At 43.7% G+C, this 19,359-nt stretch overlaps 1 protein-coding gene across 13 annotated transcripts in view; it reads right to left on the reverse strand.

Moving 5' to 3' along the window:
• Window positions 1-19,359, reverse strand: part of myt1lb (myelin transcription factor 1-like, b) — a 184,626-nt gene that overhangs the window by 82,437 nt on the left and 82,830 nt on the right. For 12 of the 13 annotated variants that reach the window (XM_086147000.1, XM_086146980.1, XM_086147051.1 and 9 more), the window contains one exon: window positions 12,447-12,480. The exons of the other annotated variant lie outside the window; for it this stretch is intronic. In XM_086147000.1, the coding sequence (XP_086003126.1) occupies window positions 12,447-12,480 (34 nt within the window). The remainder of the gene's footprint in view (window positions 1-12,446; window positions 12,481-19,359) is intronic. 13 annotated transcript variants of the gene reach the window in all.

Here is a 19,359-nt window from a genome sequence, read left to right on the forward strand (position 1 = left end):
TTCAAAAAAGGTTGGGAAACTGTTCTAGATGACTGAACAACTGCAGCTTATGTGAGCAGAGACACAGGTAGGAGAAGACTTATGTCACTTGGAAGTAAAGTAGAGGAGGAGAATTGGTTGTTGAACGAGGAAGTACAGAGAGAATGAAAGCGGAAGTTGGACACTGAGGGGACTGTAGATAGAAGCCGGAAACACAGGTAGATGTAGCTCAAGGTGAAATTAGAGGTGGCACAGGCCAAACAAGGGCATATGATGACTTGTATAACAGGTTGGACAATAAGCAGGGGAAGACTGAGGTGTAAAGGTTAGCAAATCAGAGAGATGGAGTTGGAAAGGATGTGCAGGAGGTTTGTGTGTTTAAGGATATGGAGGGAAAAGTAAAGAATGTATGAGAAGTGAGGCGGGAAGAAGGCGTACTTTGAAGAGTTGGTGAATAAAGGAAATGTGAGAGCTCCACAAGTAGAAGAGGTGGGTGTTGTGGACCATGAAGTAACATATCAAGAAAGGTGAACAAATGAAGGCATTGAAGAGAATGTGGAATGGATGGGCAGTTGGTCCAAATGATATAATTGTGGGGTAATGGAAGTGTCTTGACTAGATTAATCAGCACTTGAGAGTAAGAGGATGCCCGGGGAATGGAAGAGTGGAAGTGTGCTGGTGCCCATTGTTAAGAATAGAGGAAATGCGCAGGATTGTGTTAACTATAGAGGTAGAGTTGATGAGGCATTCAATGAAGTGGAAACTACACTGAGATCAGAAGGTGACTTTTGTAAATAACACGATGGCTTCATGTCAATAAAGGGTATCTTTGAGAGGATGAGCTCTGAGCCCCTTCTTGTTTGCAACCGGGATGGACATGCATGAATCTCCACGGACAATGATGTCGACAGATGACACTGTGATCTATAGTGAGAGCAGGGAGCAGGTGAAGAAAAATCTCAAGAGGTGAGTGTATGCTCTGGAAAGGAGAGGAATGTGTGTGTGAACGACAGTGATCAAAGTGGATCAGAGGAGTGATAGTGAAAATATTGGTAAAAGAATGCTGGGACTACCAGACAGGAGACCTAGAGGAATATAGGAGAGGATTTTTATGGATGAAGTAAAAGAGGACATGAAGTTAGTTGGCAAGAGAGAAGAGGATGTAGAGAAAAGAGTTAGATGGAGGGTGTTGATGAGCTGTGGCGACCCAGGAACGGAGCAGCCAAAAGGAAAAGACAAATACACTGCAACCACAGCTGACAAAGAAGTATTGCATACTTCACTCAAGACAGAGCCTAGCCTTTTTTATTTTCCTAAGAAAGAAACAATGATTAAGCAAGTATCCAGTGCAATGCTATGTTCATTTTTTTATTTTTTGGTTTAAATTTTGAAATTTTGTATAAAAAGCAGAATGGTGGTGTAGTGGTAAGTGATTCCACTTCACAGCAAGAAGAACCCTGGTTTGTTTTTAACAGTGGAGCTTTCTGGTAGTAGTTTGGATGTTCTCCCTCGGTCTGCACGTTTTTTTTTTTCAGGTCTTTTGAAGTTCTCCCACAGCCCCAAAACATGCAGCGGGTTAATTGGATATTGTAATTTGCCCAAGTGTGTGAATAATATTGTCTTAATATATGGCCCTGGGATTGACTGCCGACTGGTCCAGAGTGAACCCTGCCTCTTGCCCAATGATAGCTGGGTTGAGGCTCCATCAACCAGGAAATACTCAGTGCAGGATGAGCAGTTGTCAAGGCTTGTCAGGCTCCAGCAGTCTAACCACACCCACTTGCCCGGACACCCTTGGATTAGGACGGACTGTTCAACTGCCCACACCTGTCTTGTGTTTTGCTAATCCATTTCATTTTTCTTGCTCCCTTCATAAGAACTTCTTAGACCAGGCATAAGTTGTCTGGTCTCGTTTACGAATAGAGTCCTTGAATCCCTGTTTTGTGCATCAAGTTACTGTTACTGTTTGAGGCCCAAGGGGCCGTTTTGGTAGAGCCTTCAATAAATGTGAAGAAAGGAACTCATAACCCCCACAGGTTACTTGGATTACATGGTGATAAGGATTGGCAAATAGCCCCGCCATATTCTAAAGTTTTATGAATGTGGTATTTCACCCGTTGTTGAATATCCATAATTGCCTATATTCACGATATCTATTTTCCCTATTATTATCTATTTTCCTTATTATATCTATTGTCGATATCAAAGTATCTCTGATATTAATATAATATCTCAAAATATCATGTGTTATCATGTGTGAAAGGTTCTCCCATTCATCGCCAGAATAATCCATTTCTAAAGGCGGAAAAAAAACTCACCAAAGTGCTCAAGAAGTCAGCATGGACTACTGAAAGATTGGGGCAGTAGTTAACTAGGCAAAACCACGTAGCATAAAGGAACTCCACCACTTTCTTTGGTTTTCAAACATCTACCATCATTTTATTCAGAATTACAGCGTGATCGCTGCAAAATAAACCCAGAACCTTAGTTTAGACCCCAGAGGCAGATGCTGCACTTGACTCCCTGAAAACAGGCCTTCACCACAGCCCCTGTGCTGAAATTACAAGAGCTGTCCAGACCATTTGTCGTCAAAGTAGGGTTGGGGTGGTCTTATCGCAGGGCCCCTACAACAGGTAGGGGCCCATTACTCATGGAAATTGAACAAGGCAGAGCAAAATTACGGTGTGTGGGGCTGCGAGCTGTTGGCCAATAAACTGGACCTGGCGCTACTGGCTTCAAGGAGCCACCAAACCTTTTGTTGTTCTCACAGATCACAAGAATCTAGAATACCTCAAGTCTGCTAAGCATCTCAATCCCCCCAAGCCTGTGGGCATTGTTCTCTGCCAGTTTGACTTCACCATCCTCTACCCTCCTACCAGCAAGGGAACCCTGAGAAGTCAACCACTCCACACGATACTATATCTGCATGTGGTTGTTAGTCCCATACAGTGAGCCCTAATGGACGAACTGACCGAAGCTGCTATGGACGACCAAGCTCCAGAAAATACCCCCCAAGACCTTCCAGAGATCCGGCGAGAGACTGCTCACCATGGCTCATGTCACTCCTGGGACTGGGCACCCCGGGGTATATGGCACCCATGACACTCTGCATCATCCCCACCGGTGGCTGGGAATACTCCGTCATATCCGAGGGTTTGTGTCATTATGTAAGGACTAAGGTTATGGTAAAGACATCTTCTACCAGCTAAGCTTATACCTCTTGCCATCCCACACTGACCCTGGTCCCCCTTGGGGTGGACTTTTTGACCAGTTGGCCCACATCTGAGGGTAAGACCCGCCTCCTTTGGGCCGTCGACCGGTTCTCCAAGGCCTGGAAGTTGCTTTCCCCATCGGGACTTCCCACAGTGTCGGAGACTGCCTAGGCCCTCTTCCACCAGGTTTTCCTGAACCATGGTCTACCTGAGGACCTAGTTTCTGATGGATGAATGCAGTTCTGGAAAGCCGTCTTCAAGTATCTAAAAATAACAGTCAGCTTACATCCGCGTATCATCCACAATAAAAAAGCCAAATGAAGCACAAGGTCCAGGAAATAAACCCCCCTGGGCGTACTACTACCAGATGTCCTGCACCTAAACCACCACTGGCCTGACTCCGTTCCGGTGCGTACTGGGCTCCCAACCTCCTCCATTCCCCTGATCAGGTGAATAATCGGGGGTTCCGTACGCAGCCCAATGGTTCGGGAGCTGCAAACGTGTCTGAGACCAAGTCTGCAGTCCACAACAGCATGCAAGACACCCGCAGCATTGCCAGACCATCGCCAATCGTCAGTGACTGGAATTCCCTACCTGTACTCTGGGCAAACGAGTGTGGCTATCCACCTGTGACATCCACCAGCACCTTCCCTTCAGGAAGCTGGCTCCCTGTTTCATTGCCCCTGTCAAGATTATCAAACGGATTAACCCAGTTACCTCCCAGTTCAATCTATCTCATTCCTGTTACATACGTTTCCCATTTCATGTCTCTCCCCAAGCCTGGCCTGGACCGTTGGCCTGGCTCCCTGCCAGACAAAGGTGTCGAGGCCCATCACCCATGGTTCAGGATGGTTCCTTGAGAGGGAGTGGTCACAGCCAAATCAGGCACTAGCCAGCTATAACCCAGTTCCTGGTCTCCAGCTTATTAGGACTTGCTGTTCAACTGCCCACATATATCCTTTATTTTGCTAATCCATTTCACCTGTCTCGCTCCTTTTGAAATATTTCCTCTGACCAGGCATAAGTTGTCTGGTCCCACACAGTAATAGGCTCTTTGAATTTCTGTTTCATGCTCAAAGTTGCTGTTTGAGGCCCAAAGGGACATTTTAATAAACCTTCTATACATTTGAAGAAAGGAACAACTCTGAGTGTCTGCAGGTCCAGTACAGATGATACAATTTTTTTTTGCCCTTATTAAGGAAAAAACAGCACATAACAGCTTGAACAGCAATTAGTTTCCACAACCTCTCCCTCTTGCCTTTGCTGTTGCTTTCTGTTTTTGTGGCTGTTTTTCTTTCCTTTTCTTTAGCACTTTTTGTCTTTTCTGAAATCAAACAGCCACAAAAGGTAAAACAAAAACACAACTTCAACTTTAAAAAAAAATGTTAAGGTCAGTGAAAAAGTAGTGGACACATGCAGAGACTGGTTCTAGGACCATAGACCTCTGTGGTGGGGGATGAGACTTGAGCTGGTGTGAAAGGTTGAGAGGTTCCGGCGAGAGCCAGTTTGACTCATCTCGACAAATAGCCCAGCCTCTGGAACCAGACCTCGTGAAAGTGGTTGCCCCCAGTGAGAACCGCCGGGCAGGTGTGGGTATACTGATATCCCTCTGACATGATGCCTGTATGATAGGGTTCTAACTATTGTGTGTACCTCAGTCCCCAACAGCAGTTCAGACTTCCCAACCTTTTTGGAGTCCTTGGAGGGGCTTCTAGAAAGCACAACTTTCAGGGACTCCCTTGTCTTACTGGGGGACTTCAATTTGCTCAGGTGGGCAGCCACAGTGGGACCTGGAAAGGTGTGAATGGGAGGAACGGTACCCTGATCAGAACTAGAGTGGTCTTTTGTCACTTCTACGCTTGTCATGGACTGTCCATAACTAACACTATGCCCAGACATAAAGGTGTACATATGTGCGCCTGGCACCAATACACCTGAGGAACAGAAGACCGGACCCAATTGCTCACCCCCGGCTGCAGAGGGCGGCTATCGCCCCCGGCCGCAGAGGGCCGCCGCCTCGCCCCCGGCCTCAGAGGGCCGTCATCTTGCCCCCAGCCACAAAGGACCGCCGCCTCCCCGCGCCGCTTCCCAGTTTCAGAGTATGGACGCCTTCCTCTGCTGCTGTGCAGATGCCCATCGAGTGCCTATGCCGTGGGGCAGAAGGTTTGGCTCTTGGGAGGAAACTCGGGCCAAGATGTATCGGGCCCTTCACAGTCTCCCACTGGATCAGTCCGGCCCTGGGGTTGCTGTACCTCCTCCATCGCCTCTCCTCCTGGATGAGGGTCCCCATCTACACAGTCCTCCAGATCCCCTGGTCAGCCTGCTCCGTGTCCCCGTGACCGTCCCCCTTGTCCATGGAGGAGGAGGCTGGAGGGGGTGGTACGATTCCTCGGGTCCACCAGCGGCACAGTGATCACCTGGAGGCCACGCTGCACCAGAAGGGAATCAGCCTGAGAGTATTTAAGGCCGACCCATGGTTTCAGTCAGCGTCCGGTCTCGTTCGAAAAGGCTTGAATAAAGCAACCTGCAATTCCATGTACCTGTGTTTGTCCTCCTGGGGGGGGGGAACTGTAACAAAGGGGGTGTGGTCATTTTATACCATCCCCTCAATGGTCAGGTTTACTTCTTTTTAAGGACTTGACATGACAAAGCCACGGAATGCGTGAACGATTACGCGCGGGGGGTGTCAGTGGAAGCCTTTGTCATCACGTGAGCCATTCCCGCGGGCAAATTTTAACACTACACGAGTTATCTATCTGCAATGCACCTCTTTTTATACTGCATATCTGCATAATAAGATGTTTTTTTATAGCCATCAACTAATTATTTGGGGTCGGATTGATTCAGAGCACTACTGAAGGCCTAGGTGTAAAATATATGGCTCGCCACTGATATATAGTTAGGCATAAACCCTTAGTTGCAACCACCCCCTCATACAAAGCCAAGGACAAATGAAAGTCATACTTTATTAAGGTCTGAACAACTTGTAAAGATAAATTTAGGCCAATTAAATACTTATTTTTTAATTATTTAACTGTTCATACTTTATATCCCACAAATACCATATGAAAAATGTCTTTGCCCAAACCCTGGAGGGAGATCACAGCCAAACCTGCAAGGATGAAAATTAGCACCTGTAAATCAGAGACCATAGTCTTCAACCTTAGAGGTGGAGTGTCTCCTCTGGGTAATGGATGAGATCAAATACCTCAGGATCTTGTTTACAAGTGAGGGAAAAACGCAGTGGTACATCAACCGGTGGATTGGTGCAGTTTCAGCAGTGATGTGGGCCCTGCATTGATCTGTCATGGAAGAGAAGGAACTGAACTGAGAAGCGGAGCCCTTGATTTATGAGTCCACCTAAATTCCTACCCTAACCGATCATCACTGATACAAGTGGCTGCAGTTCCCTCTGGAAGGCATCCAGGCTCGCCCATAGAGATAGGTCAGAAGCTTGGTTATCCCAGAGGGGTTCAGAAGAGTAGAGTCAGTGCTCCTTCACATTGAGAGGAGCCAGATGAAGTGGCTTAGGCATCTGGTCAGGATGCTTCCTTGAACCCTCCCTGATGAGTAATCTGGGCATGTCCCATTGAGAGCAGAGGGACAGAAGACCCAAGAATGTAGGAGAGATTATATCTCTCAGCTGGGAATATCTTGGGATCCCCCATAAAAGAGCTGAAGAAAGTGGTCGGGGAATGAGAAGTCTGGACCTCTATGCCTCCCCTGTGATCCTGCCCCAGAGAAGTGGAAGGAAATGGATGGATGGATCTCCAAAGTTCACTAAACATTACAGTGCAGAGCTTTTAGTGTAAGTTACATTTGAGCCCATGCAATACGAACTACAGCAATTGGTGTAATATTTCCATGTATCACAGTGAGACTGGCTTAAGCATGTCAAGATCCATAATAGTCAGATACAGTGTCTGGAAATGGCAGCAGTAAGAGCAAGAGTCAAAAACAATGCAGCCTCAGGGTGACACTGGCCAGTGTCTCCCCGAGCCAGCCTTGGGGGGGTGGGGGCATGGGGAACTGTCTCCCTGAGCCGGTCCCAAGCCCCGATAAATGCAGAGGGTTGCATCAGGAAGGGTAACCGGTGAAAAACCTTTGCCAAAACCAAATATGCAAATCAACCATAAAACCAGATGATACTGGATCGGTCGAGGCCCGGGTTGACAACGACTGCTATTGGTACTGATGACCTACAGGGAACCAATGGCAACTGGGCTACTGTAGGTCAAAGAAGGAGTGGAGAAAGGCGTGTTCGGAAGCAGAGAGAGAAGAGGAAAGGCAAGAGTCCAGGACTGAGAGTATGGACTTTGAATATTGGGACTATGACAGAAAAGGTAGACTTGGTCGACATGATGCAAAGAAGGAAAGTGGATATTCTGTGTCCAGGAGACCAGGTGGAAAGGAAGTAAGGCTGGGAGCAGGCTTTAAGTTGTACTATTATGGTACTGACAAGAAGAGGAGTTATCTTGAAGGAGAGTTTGGTAGGAACTTTCTGGAGGTGAAAAGAATGTCAGATAGACTTTTGAGTTTGAAACTGGAAATTGAAGGTGTGATACTGAAGGTGTGGCTATGCCCCACAGGTGAGATGTGAATTTGAGGAGAAGGAGAAATTCTGGAATGTGTTAGATGAAGTGATGCAGAATATTCCCAGAGATGAAAGAGTGGTAATTGGTGCAGACTTCAATGGACATGTTGGTAAAGGCAATAGAGGGGATGAAGAAATGATTGGAGGTTTGGTATACAGAATAGGAATGCAGTGGGACAGATGATGGTAGATTTTGCAAAAAGGGTGGAAATGGATGTATTGAACACTTTTTTCCAGGAAAACAGGAACATAGGGTAACTTATAAGAGCGGAGGTAGGAGCACGCAGGTCGACTATATCTTGTATAGACGAGGTAACCTGAACAAGATCAGTGACTGCAAAATAGTTGTAGGTGAGAGTGTAGCCAGAGAGCATAGGATGGTGGTTTGTAGGATGACTCTATCAAGGACTATTAAGAGGACAAAGGCAGGGAAGAGGACAAATTGGTGGAAGCCGACAAGGGAGGAGTCTTGTAGGGTTTTCAGGGAGGAGCTGAGGTAGGCTCTGGGTGGTCAGGGAGAGCTTCAAGATGATAGGACAACTACAGTCATAGGCAAAAGTTTTGAGAATGACACTTTCACTAAGTCTGTAACTTCAGGGTTTTTAGGTGTTTGCCAGATGTTTCTATAGTTGTGTCATTCTCAAAACTAGGGTTTTCAGGGAGGAGTTGAGAAAGGCTCTGGGTGGTCAGGGAGAGCTTCCAGATGACTGGACAACAACAGCTAGTCTTATCAGGGAGACAGGTAGAAGAGTATTTGGTTTCCCTCCTTGCCGGTTCCCCGTGATGACTATCAGACCTCTGGAGTTTATTCAGAAAGCGGCAGCCCGACTGGTGTTCAACCGTCCCAAATGTCCCACACAAATCCCCTTCTTATGTCCCAACACTTGCTCCCGGTAGCTGCCCGCATCAAGTTCAAGACCCTGGTGCTCGCCTACCAGGCAGTGAATGTAACAGCCCTGTCTTATCTGTAGGATATGGTCAAGCCACATGTCCCTTCCCGTCCCTTCCGATCTGCCACCTCTCTGCGACTGTCCACCCCATCACTCAGAGCCCCTGGCTGCCGATCGAACCGCTCTCGGCTCTTCTCGGTCTTGGCTCTTCAGTGTTGGAACGAACTCCCAAAAAAGTTCAGAACAGCGGGGTTGCTGCCCATCTTTCACCGTGAGCTGAAAACATACCTCTTCACCAAGCACTACCCAACTAATCACACTTAGCCCCCAACCCCCCAGGGAAAAAAAACCCGAAACAAAACGATGAAATTAATGCATGTATGGTTCGGATATGGCTATTTGGTTGAGTGGTCACTTCTGACTTCGGACTTCTGGTACTTCGGATCTTCGGTGACTGAATTGCCCTTTTTGTGAGTCGCTTTGGATAAAAGTGTCTGCCAAATGACTGTGATGTAATGTAATGTAATGTGATGTCAACAGGATCTTAGAGAGTAACATGATGCCCCGAGAATAGAGACTAGGTGTGATGGTGCCTATTTTCAAGAATAAGGGGGGTGTGCAGAATTGCGGCAACTATAGAGGGATAAAACTGAGAGCAGAAGTCAGCATTTGTGAACAGCAGTATGACTTCATGCCTAGAAAGAGTACTACAGATGCAGTATTTGCTTTGAGAATGCTTATAGAGAATTACTGAGAAGGCCAGAGGGAGCTGCATTGTGATTTTGAAGCCCTAGTTAAAGAATATGACAGGGTGCCAAGGGAGGAGCTCGGGTATTGTATGAGGAAGTCTGGAGTGGCAGAGAAATATGTTAGACTGGTGCAGGACATGTATGCTATCTGTGAGACAGTGGTGCGGTGTGCTGTAGGGGTAATGGAGAAGTTCAAGGTGGAGGTGGGACTCCATCAGGGATCAGCTCTGAGCTTTTTTTTTTTTTTCCAAAAATCCATTTGTAGAAAATGTTGAAGTTTGTCTTTGGTAGTAACTAGAATGAATGGGGTCCGGAGTGAGTCCATCTAAGGGACAGTACATATTAATAGTTTGTGACATGTGGTTAGAGAAGCCAGTGAGACGGTTCATTCATATACAGAGGGGCATAGTGAATATATTGATTGGAGGATGCTGAGGTTGGAACTGCCAGGCAGGAGGGCCAGAGGAAGACCAAAGAGAAGATTGGGGGATGTAGTGAAAAAGGGCCTGAAGTTAGTTAGTGTGAGAGAGGTGGATACAGAGAAAAGTATAGGTGGGAGGAAGTCGATTTGGTGTTTAAACAATATAATCTTATGTTCAAATTCCGCTATTGGCGTGTATCTATTGCCACAAGAGTAAGAAGTTATTGCAACATTTTCTTGGCACTCTGAAGGTGTTCAAGCCCCTGCTACATTGTGGTTGAAAATTAAAGTTTATATCCCTTTTAATGACAAAATTATTATATTTTCAAATATCTCAGTCCTAATGAGACTAACCAATTGTGTAGAATAGAATAGAATAACCAAATTCAAACGCTTAGATTTTTCAAATGCAACCCTCACTTAGTGCTTCAAACATCTATATAATCAAGGACCTGTTTTCAGAAAGTGAGTAAAATCCTCTCACATTAAGCTGTATTATTATGACTTAAGTTATTGAAGTCAACAGCAAATGTTGATGATTATTATTTATCAGACATAGTTAAAGGAAGAGAAGTAATTTTGACCCATTACCATTCTAGATTGAGAAGCGTGCATACGCAACAGAGCAAATCATCTATCTAATCTACACTGTCCAGGCATTGTTTTGTCCACTAAGAATGTTGTGAGCTAATAAAACCAAAGTTTGCATTAGTCATTAGTCATTGGTTTGGGTAACAAAGGTAACCAAACCCACAATCAGCTGTTTCTATCTCATATAGAAAAAGAATTCTGCATTCAATGTACAGTCATGTACAGTGGAGGGATGGTGACTATATTGGTAGACGGACGTTGGAATTGGAGCTGCCAGGTAGGAGGTCTCCAGGAAGACCAAAAAAAAGAATTATGGACGTAGTGAGAGAAGATATGAAGGTAGTTGGTGTGAGAGAAGAGGATACAGAGAATAGAGTAAGATGGAGAAAGTCGATCTGCTGTGGCGACCCCTGAAGGGATAAGCCAAAAGGAGAAGATGAAAAGCACAAGTCCAAAAGGTGCTACTTCAAAATGAACATTAAAAAATGGCATTAACACAGATCATTTAATATCTCAATGGAATGATTAAAGAGAAATATATCTTTTAATTGTCTGTCTACTCATGTTTATACCCATATTTATTGATACTGTAATTGTTGCACTGCTGTGACAAGGAAATTTCCCCTATGGGGAATAATAAAGTTTATCTTATTATAAATAAGGCCAGTCTACTATCAAAAAAGTGACAAAAATTTACCAAGGCCAAAGATAAGAGAGGCTGCTTTGGTGCTGCTTCATTCAAGGAATGTAATATACTTACAAAGAGGCTCTCTTTTTATAATTTTTGCTACTCCAGTGCTTTTTGATCAAGTGCTGAATGTTATGGAATTCTGTGGAATTCTACAATAATTAGAAGCTAGTAATGCTTAATCTCCTGCAGTCAGGAATAATTAACGCATGCTGACAGAGATGTCAAGCCACTAATCAGATCCTAAAATATAACAACTTAGGTAAAACAAGGATACAGACAAACACACTGTTTATTAAAAAGATCCAGCAGGGGATGGCAAATAAGAATGAAATATATAACAGAAATACTTGTCTAAAAAGTAAAGTATTTCTCTTTTATTAATATTCCAAAGTCACTTTTTTCAGCTACAGGAATAAACTTCAAATTCATAATTAAATCAACCAATGTGTGCTACTTTGCACCCACTCATTTCACCAAACAAGAACTTTAAAGCTGTAGGCATTGAAACAGAGATTGGGTTGCGCTGCATGGGTAATGAATTGATAATTGGCTATCATGCAAAACATCGGCAAGTACATAGAGCAAAAAACAGAATAATTTAGTTCATCTAACTGGAGCCTTAAGAGTGGAGTCAACCTTCTTATTAAATATTGTATATTGGGGAATTGTATTAACAAATATAGAACACATGATTTGGTGTGTCTTGTTTCTGTTGTACTGTTAACTTATTTTGCAACACTGAAGGTGTCCAAAGAGGCAACTAGAGCGTGACATACACAGCAAGGGTCGGGGGATGGGACAGAATAAATGAACTATGTGTGATTGTCTCTTCACCCAAATAGGGTTTGGCGAGCGGCCGCTGATATGAAGACAATCAGAAAGTATGAGAATTGCTGCTGTTTGGTAAAGAGGTGACAGATGATGCAGGCTCTTTTGACATTTGACTGTGTCTGCATAAGCACAAAGCCATTGGGGGGTCACTGCGTGTGTCTGTGTGTGCATGTGAGCGTGTGTGTGCGTGCATTTATAGGACCTAGGACGTAGGACATCCAAGTGATTTAATTGCCGCTTGGTCTTTGTTATTTTCACACAAAGTGAGAGAAGGGAGCCAGAGAAGCCTCTGGACCAAGAGTTGAACCAAATAACCAAGTCAACTGGAGTCATATTGAGTTGGACCTGTTCTTTTGGAAAGGGCTATTGTTGTATCACACAGGCAAGATTTTTTTTAAATGGCTTTTGTGTTTACCTTGATTTCATGTTTATGTTGGATACTGTTTATGTTTATGAATCGGCACAGAGAATTTTTAAATCACACTTACCTGAAAAGCTCTGTTAATGCTGGATCCACAGGCACTGTGAGAGCAAGAGAGCAGGGGATAGAATTATTATGAAAATCCACCAATCAGCTTGTGTGAGTTAAAGTCAAAGGGTCATTATATTTCCCTATAATAACTGTTAGAAATATAGGTTGAAATGCTAAAAAATATAAAACTTAAGCTGATGTGCAGTGCCCGACATGTTTGTCCTTTCTGTCATTGCAATCTTCTAAAGTACTGACAATTATTGACAATGGTCTAAAGTATTCACGTGCCATTGGCGGAAAGTGTTGCAGCAATTAGCACAACTGCCTCAATGTTAACAAGTTTCTTGGTTCAATATTGACTGGGGCCTTTCTATTTTGAATTTGCATATTTTCCCCATGTCTCTGTGGGGTTTTCTAGGCTTTCTTCTCACTGTAGTACATCAGTTGAAAACTCTAAATTTTCCCAGATGTCAGGATGATAGAGTAAATGGTTGTGTGGTTCTATATATGTGGCCCTGTGACTGACTGCCGACCAGTCAAAGATGTGTGCCACTTTTTGCTCAGTGTAAGCTGGGATAGGCTCCAGCCTGACCATGATCCTGAATGCAGAAAAGGGGGTAGAGAGAATGAATAAATAAATGATTGTTGAAAATCTGTAGTTTCAAATTTAAAATATGTCAATAATGTTATTTTGTTGAATGCATGTTACAAAGTCTCAGTTCATCTATATTATCAAATCAAGACAATGTCTTAGTATTTATTCATTCATTAGCGATACTGTTTATCCTGCTCTCAGGGTTGCAAAGGTGCTGGGGCCTACCCCAGCTGACATTGAGTGAAAGACCTGGGGCCAATGGATCACAGGGCCACATATAGAGACATACAACACCCATCTGAGTAATTTAGGCTCTCCAATTTACCTACTGAATGTTTTTGTACTGTGTGAGGAAACTGGAGAACCCAGAGAAAACCCACGTGGACACAGGGAAAATATGATAACTCAAAGAAACAAAGACATAAAGAAAAGTCCCTGTCAAAGTGAAACCAGGGACTTTCTTGGAGTGAGGTGTGAGTATTGACCACTGTAGGTATATGTGCAATCGTAATAAGAATAATTATACGAACAATCTAAATACTAACATCAAATAATATTTTTCATCCCTTCTGTTTTGCCTGTGGAAATATCATTTCTACATTTCTTATAGAGCTAAACTTTTTTGTAAGTTGGGCTCAAATGCAACATTCTTAGAAATTCAGTGCAGCACAAAACAATTACAGCAGTATCTTACAATATAGGTTTAAAATGTCATTGATTTTTGTTTTTTTATAATAGGTAAATGACTTTGAGCTTTGACTCCTATAAGCTATTGACTCCTGTTGAGCTTACATAACCTCTTATGTAACATGGACATTTCTAGCCCCATTCCTTCCCATCTCTCCCTGCTCTCTCTCTGTCTGTCTGTCTCTCTCTCTCTCTCTCTCTCAATTTCTCTCAAACACACACACACACACACACACACACACACACAGATACAAGCGCATGGTTATGTCACTAAGTCACCAGTTATTCTGTATGCCCCCACACCACAACAAACCCACCAGCCAAACAACCATGATGAAAATGGCCTCCTTCGTTTGACAGTTATTCTGTAATTAAAAAACAAATAAACAATCCTTCAGATGCAGTAGTTGTTTCTGATCAAATTCTTGTTCAAGCATATCTTCTATTTTTTAGACAGTTACTTGATCCCACTGGCGATGTGAAAAGTGGACACTCTTGTTTTTCACGTAATCCATAATTCACCATGTGTTGTCATGGTGTGCTTGCTCACGCCGTTTGGTGTCACACCAATGATGGTTTATATGATTAGTTAGCAATAGACGGTCACAAGGACATGGTCCCATAAGGAAGCCACTAGCGTGGAGGTGATAAGGCTAGTGTGAGAGGGTTTCGGTTGTTTCTTGTAATTAATGAATAAACAACTTATCACTGTGTTGTCACAATGAGAAATTGTCTGCGTGTTACTGGTCGCAATTTCCACACATTATAAATAAGGTGTAACGGTATAAAGTAGCCTCATTGAATGCCCCCTGTTGAATTATTGATTCGATGAGTTGTGGAGCAAAAAAATCCTTAATTTTTTGTAACCAACACAAAATAATATTGGGGCATTGTTTAAAATGTAAATAGAAAATTCTTGTTGAAATTTTCTTGTCTTGGCCACTTCGACTTGAGTTTTTTCCAGCTGCGAAGACAAGAAGATTGACAAGAATTCCCCATGATGACTGAGAACTTCCACTGACATGTAATAGAAAAATAATTTAATTTGCAATTATTTACAAATTAACTTAACAAACTTACTGCATTCCATATTGAACATAAACATCATAACATATGTTGAAACTGAGATATTTTACCACTTCATGGACAATATTAACGCATTTAAAATTTGTGAAACATCCCCTTTTATAATTGGTAAGGCTATTGACCTGTTGCCAGTCAACCTGATTTGTTGTCGAATGCACCGCTAGTTGTTTTTTATTTATGTCAAGTACCTTTTCCTCCCTTTTGTTGCCCCTGTTCCAATTTTTTTTTTTTTTTAGATATGTTACCACAATCATATCAAAAATGAGTTAATATTTGATTAACCTGTAAAGTGTCTCTAACTCACATATAGATGTCATGGGTTTTTGGAGGGTGTGCCTGACTCATACGCAAGGACACTCAGGAGGTTAGGCGTTGTTGGTCAGAGAGAGTACCCAAAAGCAGTGGGACTCTAGCCACTCAAGAGGCCCCTCTTTCTCCTCGTCTATGTTTATATGAAGTGAGTGACAGAGACCACGTCCACCATCTGAGTGATTGCTAGTTTAACATGCTCCTGAAGTTAACTCTGAATTTCATTGAAGTAATTTGTAGCAAGTCTGAAAGTAGACATTGCACAGTTATATTTAAATTCCTTTGAATCCAATCCTTAGCAATTCTCGAGGTCGCAGAGATGAAGATGTTGAGGTTCTCTTTGGGAGTGACCAGGATGGATAGGATCAGAAATGAGTCTATTAGAGGAACAGCACATGTTAAATGTTTTGGAGAGAAGGTCAGAGAAGCCAGACTGAGATGGTTCGGTCATGTACAAAGGAGGGATATAGAATATGTTGGTAGATGGATGCTGGAATTGGAGCTCCCAGGCAGGAGGTCTTGAGGAAGACCAAAGAGAAGATTTATGGACGTAGGGAGAGAGGATGTGAAGGTAGTTGGTGTGAGAGAGGAGGAGACAGAGAACAGGGTTAGATGGAGAAAGTTGATTCGCTGTGGCGACCCCTAAAGGGAAAAGGAGAAGAAGAAGCATCCAGTCCTTACCAGGAAACTGAGCCATCTGTAGAAAACTATCTTCCACATAATCTCAGGTAGAATATTCAACAGAAACTAAAATGACCCTTATATATCACCCTTATATATGTACAGTATATACCTTTGTATATCACTCAATCAGCTCAGCTGGCTGTCTCAACCTGGGTCAGCCATCAGACAAATGGCTGAAGTGCATTTGGATGGAAGAATAAGAGAAATGTGACATGAGCCAAGATTGAGTAACAAGACCAACAACCTTATTGAACTGAGATGTGCTTTGGAAAGGGCATCGACTATAGACTCTGATGATCAGAAGAAAAAACACAGGAGGGATCTTGAAGACGGAATTGTAATGATCTGGCCAGTTATGATCGTGTTAAAGCTTGATTCGCATTGCCGGTTGTAAGTCAGACCCGTTTCCGGTGAGAGTTGGACTTTGTCACGGATTCTATTCATAACTTTTATGGACAGAATTTCTTGACGCAGCCAAATTGTTGAGGGAATTCGGTTTGGTGGCTGCAGGATCGAGTCTCTGCTTTTTGCAGATGATGTGGTGCTGTTGACTTCACCAGGCCATGACCTCCAGCTCTCACTGCAATGGTTTACAGCCGAGTGTGAAGCGGCTGGGATGAGGGTGAGAAGCTCGGAGTAGAGCTCCTCCAAATAGAGAGAAGCTAGATAAGGTGGCTCGGGCGTCTGGTCAGGATGCCTCCTGGACACCTCCTGGGGAAGGTATGTTCATCTGGGAGGAAGACCCAGGACATGCTGAAGAGACTTTGTCCCCAGGCTCGCCTGGGAATGCCTCAGGTTGGACCATGTGGCGGGGGAGAAGGAGGTCTGGGCCTCAGTGCTACGGCTGCTGCCATCGCAACGTGACTCCAGATAAGCAAGGGAAGATAGACTAGGGAAGGTGGATGGCCAGTTAAAATGTTTATATTGGTTATTGTCATGTACAGACGCAGTAAGATTTTGTACATCACAAATTATTTTTGTAAATATAAGAAAAAAATACATGACAAGCATATCGGCGATGGTGAAATGAGGTGGAATAATTGCAGATGTCACCTTGAACAGTTGCATCATGGGGACTCAAAATATATCCTGCTCTTCCAGGGGGCACATGTGCAATTTCGGATGTTTACAGCTGTGTCTTTTTTTGACAATTCAGGTGAATTTTCCCCTCTTATATGCATGCCTCTCAACTGATTTACACTTCCTGGGTTTTTCGTAATTGTTATCCTACAATATTCTGGTGGTTGCCTTCACCATCAACATGATGAGATGATAACCCCTCTTTCAAACCGTCCTATTCTATCTGACGCCACCTGCTTTTTCACTTTTATTTTTTCATTTTTACCACGTTGTTGCTTTTATTTTTTGTAATTTGGTTGTTTCTTTTAAAATTGTATTTTGTTTCTATGTATATGTCTGTACAGTGTCCATGAGTGTTAAGCAAGGCATCGTAAATAAAATATGCTATTATTATTATTATCTTTATCATTATCATTATCATTATCATTATCATTATCATTATCATTATCATTATTATTATTATTATTATCATTGTTGTTGTTATTATTATTACATAATGATCACTGATGCTCACCACATCTTGCCCGTGTGGTCAATTACTACTGTGGTCAGTAGTAATTGATGGTAACCGGACTATTTCTAGCACACAATGTCCATATAAACCCAAGTTTTGAAATAGCAGAGGCATGGAGTGGAGTATTTGGAAAGGGTCTGCCACTGGTTCATTTCCATTCCAAGCGTTGAGGCCAAGCTGCATACATGTAGATTTTACAGTACTGCCTTGGAAATCACTTCAACTGCATCTGTGACCCTTTCCACAAACCTTCGAACTTCAAAAAACAGTCCTCCAAACATGGATAAAATGCCATTTTCAAGTCTGCATAAAATGGACAATATTTTAACAAGCCTTGAATCATTTCAGTTTGCTCCAAAACATAGTGATCCAGGTTTGCCTGGAAATTTACAATTGTAATTTTGTACACTAGTGTCGTCTCTGTCAGTTATTGTTATTCATATGTCATATATATTTTTTTACAAAATGTATACTGCTCAAAAAAATAAAGGGAACACTTAAACAAACAATGTAACTCCAAGTCAATCACACTTCTGAGAAATCAAACTGTCCACTTAGGAAGCAACATTGATTCCTTTTGACTTGTTTTAAGGACATTACATCTAAGTTGGATCAGCCTGTGGAGTGTTTTCCCACTCCAAATCCAGACCTCCATGTGTTAAAAAATTTTGATTTCCATTGATACTTTTCATGTAAATTTGTTGTTAGCACATTCAAATATGAAAAGAGCAAGGTATTTTATAAGAATATTTCAATCATTCAGATCTAGGATATGTTATTTTAGTGTTGTGTTGTCTCAGCGATTAAATAATGGTGGAAGCGTGGAGGAGTTTGGCCCAAACCCCACTGTCACGCAGGAATAGGTGGCAAAAGACACTGCGCCGATAAGACAGCGGTTTGCAATGTCTACTCACAGGCCGTTGGCACACAGAAAGTCTGTGCTTATAATGGGGCTGTAATGGCGGCGGTCACAAACTCCCACTCAAAATGGCGGCCATCAAAGCAAACCGACAACGACCATGAACTGAAGGTGTTTATGGCGCACCCGTTTGCAGCGTTCGACTGCGGGCCGCTACCTCTGACCCAAATGTCCTCCTGCATTGGTGGAAGTAGGCTCTTCTGCGACCCAGACTCAAAGAGGAACCTGAGCCCGGACCTTGAGTCCCTGATGAACAATAGCTGGGTGCGACCGCCAGCGGCCACAGCTGCTACAGAGCGCTGGCTCCGCTGTTTCCCGGCCTCACGAACAAGCAGGGACACACACACCGCCGTGCTCTGTCGCCAAATCACTGGTGGAAAAAAACAGATGCCTGTCCTACATTTCCCCGGCCATGACAGCTGCATCCTCATCTTCAAGCACCGTCCACGAGGGCTCCAGCGCCGCACCCTGGACGACGAATGGCCTGGACTTTAGCAAGATGCTGTGGGCCTCTTCTGCCAAACCTCGGGAGTTTGCCAGGATCGCACGTACAGGAGGTAGAAGCTGACGCAGAAAAACATGTTGAAAAAGGAACCCGCCGTTGTCGGATCCCAGCAGTGACAACACATCCTCCATAAGATCCACGGCAGACCCACCAGCCAAACAACCATCATGAAAATGGCCCCCTTGGCCTCCCAAGCCGGACATGGAAAGCAGCCTGTCCACTCGCTCTGTAGCAAACAGGCTGTACCTCTGGAGTAGGAACCCCCTTAAAACGGGATACCTGCCACATTCCATGGCCCGCTTCGTGGTCTGCTGGTGCAACAACCAAGAAGTACCTCGCATTCTCCAACAAAATTCCCTGCTGGTGGAAAATTTCCTCCGAGTGTTGGAACTTAGTGGCCAGGGCGCTCTGCCAAAACTCCGGCAGCTGGATGGCCGTGATGGTCGGGTCCGGCTGAGCTGGATGGGGCCCCGTAGACAAGGTAGCATTGGAAACTTCATCTGAGTCAGATATGCTCGGCTCAGGGTCACTAATGTGGTGTTTCAGCCAT

Source organism: Fistularia commersonii, chromosome 1, assembly GCF_037954325.1.
Source record: "Fistularia commersonii isolate RoL2024-O1a breed Wild chromosome 1, RoL_Fcom_v1.0, whole genome shotgun sequence".
Taxonomy (NCBI): domain Eukaryota; kingdom Metazoa; phylum Chordata; class Actinopteri; order Syngnathiformes; family Fistulariidae; genus Fistularia; species Fistularia commersonii.